Source organism: Chrysoperla carnea, chromosome 1, assembly GCF_905475395.1.
Source record: "Chrysoperla carnea chromosome 1, inChrCarn1.1, whole genome shotgun sequence".
In the NCBI taxonomy this organism is placed as follows: Eukaryota; Metazoa; Arthropoda; class Insecta; order Neuroptera; family Chrysopidae; genus Chrysoperla; species Chrysoperla carnea.
In genome coordinates, this window is record NC_058337.1 from 109660789 (window position 1) to 109666788 (window position 6000).

The window sequence follows — 6000 nt, forward strand, 5'->3', positions numbered from 1 at the left end:
ATGAGGCCTGTGTCTTCCTTTTATTACCAGATAGGGACAATAAGAAATTTCTTATTTTTGTGTTGATAGTTTAATTCAATTTTTCAAAAATTTTCTTTTTAAGTGAAACTTCTTCTAACACACTAAAACGAAAACGAAATACAAAGAGTGAATCGGTAAAAATACGTGACGTCATCACATTTGAAGCTTCGCCCCTTTTTCTTCTCACTGTTTATATTAACAATAATTTCATTTCCCATCCACAGCTGGCACTCCTATTTTAAAGTTTAACAATGGTTCTATTTCCCGTTGGCAGATAGCGATCGTGAACTAAAATTTAACAATAGTTCTATTTCCCATTCATAGATGGCAATTTATTGCCATTCTTCATAATCAATTATAAATACTTATAATTTATAAAATTTTTGTTTCATTTTAAAGCAAGTCAATTTCCCTTCTGCCGTGAGTTCGACCCACTCCATTTTTTTTTATCTCTTGTTACAATAACAGTGATAAATACTTAACCAAAAATTCCTCCGTTTTTTGTATAGTATGACTCTTTTTAATGTCTCTTGAGAAATATCTCTACATGAGAGACATTTCTCAAAGAGAGATATTTCTCAAAGAGAGATATTTCTCAATTTCTCTATATTGAGAGTCGATATTTTTCAAACTCATGAATGTTCATGAACCAAATAAACACCGTCTATTCATTATTGTTAAAACCAAAAATGAAATAGCATAAAATCAATCAATGCCCGTAAGACTAAATCTAATTATTTTGAAACATTTTGTTTACATTTAAAGTCATTATTAGAATAAATTTTCAAGAAAAATAAACCAAAATAATTGCCTAAAGTAATTTTCTACAATCGTTATTATTAAAACATTACATAAAAATATTTGTTATTATTTTTGTTAGTACCTAGTATAAAATATTATTGTAAAAAGTGTCTCATTAAGAGTTACCGAGTGATACTTTGTAAAATTTGAAAAAAACAACTCAACATTTCAAAGTAAATGGTCCGTTACATACAATTTGCGTTAATTTGAAACTTAGACATCACTCTGTCCAACAGTAGTTGGTTAGCATAACGCTCCTGTAATAATCTAACGAATATTGACATCCAAAATTACAATGAGTGTGATTTGTAGGTTGTAGCATAGACCTTAGAACCTTATGTGTCCGTTACAATGTAGCACCGAAGACAAATACACACCTGAGGTGCACAATTCACAAATCTGCGTCTTTACACGATCCATTGGAGCCATCTTGTGCATCAGTTTTTTCAATACCGTTCATAACAATATTTTGTTTAGAACATAACTTTTTTTAATTATCCAAGCTTCAAAATAAAGCACAATTTACTTTAATATGTTGAGAATTCTTTTTTTCAAATTTTAAAAAGTACCACTCTTAACGAAAGACTTTTTATATGTTTTAGTGGCAAATGTAATAATTTAATGTGAAATACTATTTTCATTTGACAACATATTAATTTTTCCTGAAAACATTTCATTGTATTACTATTTATTTATATTTCTTTAAATAATACAATATATCAAAAAGCAAATTTTTATGTGGGTGGTATAAAAATAGTTATTACTATATAATAGCAAAGAGAAATAATTTCCTCGGAAAATAAAACTTATGATTTGATTTAAGAAATTTTTATTACTAAATCATAGATGGTGGTAAAAAACTGGATTGTTGACGCGTGCTCGAACAAGACAACATTGCAATTCCTGATTACAGGACACGGTAAATCCTGTCAAATGTTTTTCTCGAATTTTTATCTATTTCTTTAATATAACAAAGTAACAGCTCTTAGTTTTGCTTCCTGTCAATAGTTTCTAGTAAAGAAAAGCGATCAAATAATAAGTTAGCAATCGTGGTTATATAAATCTCTTTACGAAAAACGTAAAAAGCTTTCTACTACATTTTAGGTATTTCTATACCTAAATTTCATTTTATGGGCACTTTTAATTTTTATTAACCTTTCTTACTTATCATATGTAAGAAAAATTCTTAATGTGCCCATATATAACATAAAGTGGTTTTTCATTGTTTTTCATCGTAGATTAAAAAATTTATTTTCTTTTAACCGCCTTCTTAAGTGAAATCATAAAATTTTACTTTTGGAATATTTTGGGGCCATTTATAAATTAAAATGTCCCTCTTGACGGTTGACTCAACACTATACGTTGGTTTTTAAAAAGAAAAAGGTTAAAAATTAAAGTTAGTTCTTTTTATATATTTTAGTTAACAATGGTTCTCATCAAAGTGGCAGACATTTCGAACGAAGCAAGACCAATGGATGTTGCTGAACCATGGCTAGATCGATTATTAACCGTAAGTAAGCTTTAAATTATTCCAAGAAATCAAAAGTTTCAATGCGGTTTTTTTTTATCCAGGAATTCTTTAAACAAAGTGACGCGGAAAAATTGGAAGGTCTTCCCGTAACACCATTTATGGATCGTGAAAAAATAACAAAACCTTCTTCACAATGTAGTTTTATTGGTTTCGTGCTCTTACCATTGTTCGAAGCTTTAGGTGATCTTTTAACTGAATTGCAAGAATTGATAGTACAACCTGTACGAGATGCTTTAGACTATTATCGAAGGTTGAATGAAGCCACCAAAGAAGAAAGATTGCATAGGAAGAGTGTCGTTGCTGAACTTCTTGAACATCCAGCTTTAGCGAGGTCATCGGTTGGTGCTCCACCACATTCTCATCACTTTCTACAACATCCAAATAGTCCGGATGAGAGTTCTGGTAGTGATACAGTCAATGTTCCAAAATCAGTTTCAAATCATAGTGTAAAATCTAGGAAAAGTATCTCATTTCGATCTAGGTAACGTTTTATTATAATTTCAATGTTTTCCCGAATAATTTTCCCATTAATTCTATAGCAATTTTGTGTATTCATTTAGGTCTAGATCAACAGACGAAGAATATGACCAAAGTAATGATAATATTGTATATTCAGATGACGATCAAAACCTTGCTGATGTTCTTGAAGATAACGAAAGTGGAGATTCAGAAACTGCCACAGAAGTTGAAGTCTCGGAGAAAACATTAAAGTTTAAAATATCAACAGAAGGCAGTGTAGCAAATACCGGCCGTAAAAGTTATCCTGGTTCTCGTAAAGGTAGTCGTGAGAAGACTCAAACATTAACATGTTCCGAAGTGGCACGCGCTGTACAACGTGATAAAGAACGCGGTAAATTTACAGGTGCACTAAGTTTTGATAGTCGTTTCACATCGAAACGTCTATCAATGGATATGAATGAAAGTATTGAGCTATTAAGAAAATATCATGGACGATCGTTTGATCGATCAGGCGGTGGTGGACGATATAGTAGTGACATTAGTTCCCCGACAAGTGAAAAATCAGTAGATTTTCATGAAAATGATGAAATTAAATTAAAACCAATTTGTATATCCCCGTCAGCACGTAAATTAATATCACCAAAAATTGAAATAAATGAACCAATTACGTATCAACAGTCGACGGTACAAGTTGATTGTAATAATATTAATAATAATACAAGTAAAAGGGACAATAGTGTGAAAAGTAAAAGTAGTGATGGTGAGTGCTATAATTTAAATATTACACGAACTAAAAATTCAATAAAAATAAAAACAATACCAACGTCAAAATCAAAAACAAATTTTGATGAAATTCAAATTGTTGAACGAACATTAAACAAAGATGAAAATAATATGCATTCACCTCAAGAACAACAAGAAAGTGTTAAATTAGTAAACAATAATCGTTCATTTTTGTCGAGATTACGACAATTTACAGATAAATTTACATTAAGTATCGATTCCTCATCAAAAACACAATCATCACCATCATCTTCATCAATACCCCCACCAAAATCACCACGTCATCATCATCATCATCATGACGTAATAAGTAATTGTTGTAGTAAAAGTAGTGATGTAGATTATGAAAATGATAAAAAAGCAAGCACATTACCAAAGATAAATAAACAAAAAGGATGGCGTACGATATTATCATCGGAGAAAGTAAATAGTTTATCAAATATACCAATAAATAAATTAGACAATCAACAATCACCATCTACATCCGGTTTACAATCGTCAACATCCACATCAACACAAGAATTAATTTGTAAAAAAATTGACCAAAAAAATAGAATTACATCTGGACAGGGTAATAATAAAATAAGTTTAATACAACATATTAAAGATACAACATCGGATGTTGACAATGTTGATACAAAGATTAATATTTGACAAGAAATATGTAAAAATTCATATCAAGATAATAGTTTACGTAAATATAATTTGGCCTCATATATATTTTGTAGATGTTGTAAACATAACGATATTAACAAAGAGCATGTTTAAAATTTATTTAAATATTTAAATAACAATTTTTATTTTTATAACAATGTGAATTACATTTTAAATCCTTTATATTCTTCATTTACGGCAGTCAATATAGCTAACACAGATAAGAAATGTGAACGGTTTAATATCAACCTTAAAATGTTTACTTTGGAAAAAATTCACGGTCTAATAAACAGAATATTTGATGATTTTCTTACCGTTAAATATATCAGTAAGGACATTCAACAATTTCAATAAGCACTTAAAATGAGCTTAAGAAAAGCTCACAACAGTAGCTAATAATAAGTCGTATGATTACTCGTACTATCAAATGTGGCAAAATACAAATTTATGTTGTATTAGCTTCCATTGGAAGAACTCTATAGTGTGAGCTCATAGCTTTGTCATATGGGCTATGTAAAGCCGAAAGTCTCAGAGCTATTATCCAATACTAAACATTTCTTTTGGTTCAATATTTCGGCGGTGCCTTGAGAAAAGATATACAAATAAACCCAAACCTATTCGACATATTCAGTTATTATATCAATTCAATCATATCAAAATTTTTGTTTGATTAGTTAAAATCAGTAATATATTTATCCTTATATCAGTACTTCAATAGTTTTTTATATGTCCTTTAATCTGCCATAAATTGGTAGTTATATTGAGCATACTGCCATCTATTACTGAATATGCGGAACGATAGCGTTAATTTTACGTAGAGCCACTAAAGAGTTTCCTTACTTTTTTGATAATTCGACGCTCATCTCTTCTATACATCAAGTCAGCATTAAAAAAACACATAATTTATTATTTTGTATCAATCAAAGCTTACGTTACTTGAAAAAAGTATTCTGGAAACTGATACGAAAAAAATGAATTTCTATTTTTTTTAAAATCCGTATTGTAGACAAGCTTCGTATTTATCAGGCCGTGATCAACAATAATTTGTGACGAAATGTAAGAAGTATTGTGGGTTATTAAATTTGATTATTTAAAATTTGTAATGTTAAAACTCCTTTGTCTGTGATAGCTGTACATAAGTAAATTTTGGAATTTTTTGTTAAAAAAAACCTGAATTAAGTTATCTCATCAGAATCAGAAGCACTATACTTACTTCTTGATATCGCTATTACATTTCACTTAATTATTATTATTGTCAATTATTATAGTTTTTTCACTAAAATTCATCACAATCGAAGATATTTTAAAGTAAAATATACAATAAAGATAACTGGAATGTGATATGCGATATCGTAATTATCTTATCATACCGAAAATTATACATTAGTTCAAATTAGTTGAAAATTTTATTGGGATCAATTTTAAACAAAAATTTTAATTTACTTAACTACTTTCTCCATTTTAAACAATTTAAGCTCCTTTTTAATAGTTCACAAAAATCTATTTTTATACATAAAAAATGCACAAAAATATTTTAATAACCTCTTTAAACAGTAAACCTGAACATTGCAAACTCTACTGTTTTCGACTGATTTTATCATATATTTTTAAAAAGTCATATCTTTAAAAAAAAATTATTTTTTAATTAAAAATAGTAACTATTAAAAAAAATGTAATAGTAATTCGAAACTTGAACCCCAATTTATATAAAGTTTTGTAAAAATGAATTTTATTATAACAGTATATTAAAA

General features: G+C 28.7%; 1 protein-coding gene across 1 annotated transcript in view; it reads left to right on the top strand.

Moving 5' to 3' along the window:
• Positions 1-4249, top strand: part of LOC123293439 (high affinity cGMP-specific 3',5'-cyclic phosphodiesterase 9A) — a 188121-nt gene extending 183872 nt beyond the window's left edge. The window contains exons 9-12 of the mRNA XM_044874266.1: positions 2243-2332; positions 2395-2834; positions 2914-3572; positions 3696-4249. Coding sequence (XP_044730201.1) covers positions 2243-2332; positions 2395-2834; positions 2914-3572; positions 3696-4249 — 1743 coding nt within the window. The remainder of the gene's footprint in view (positions 1-2242; positions 2333-2394; positions 2835-2913; positions 3573-3695) is intronic.
• Positions 4250-6000: the final 1751 nt, after the last annotated feature.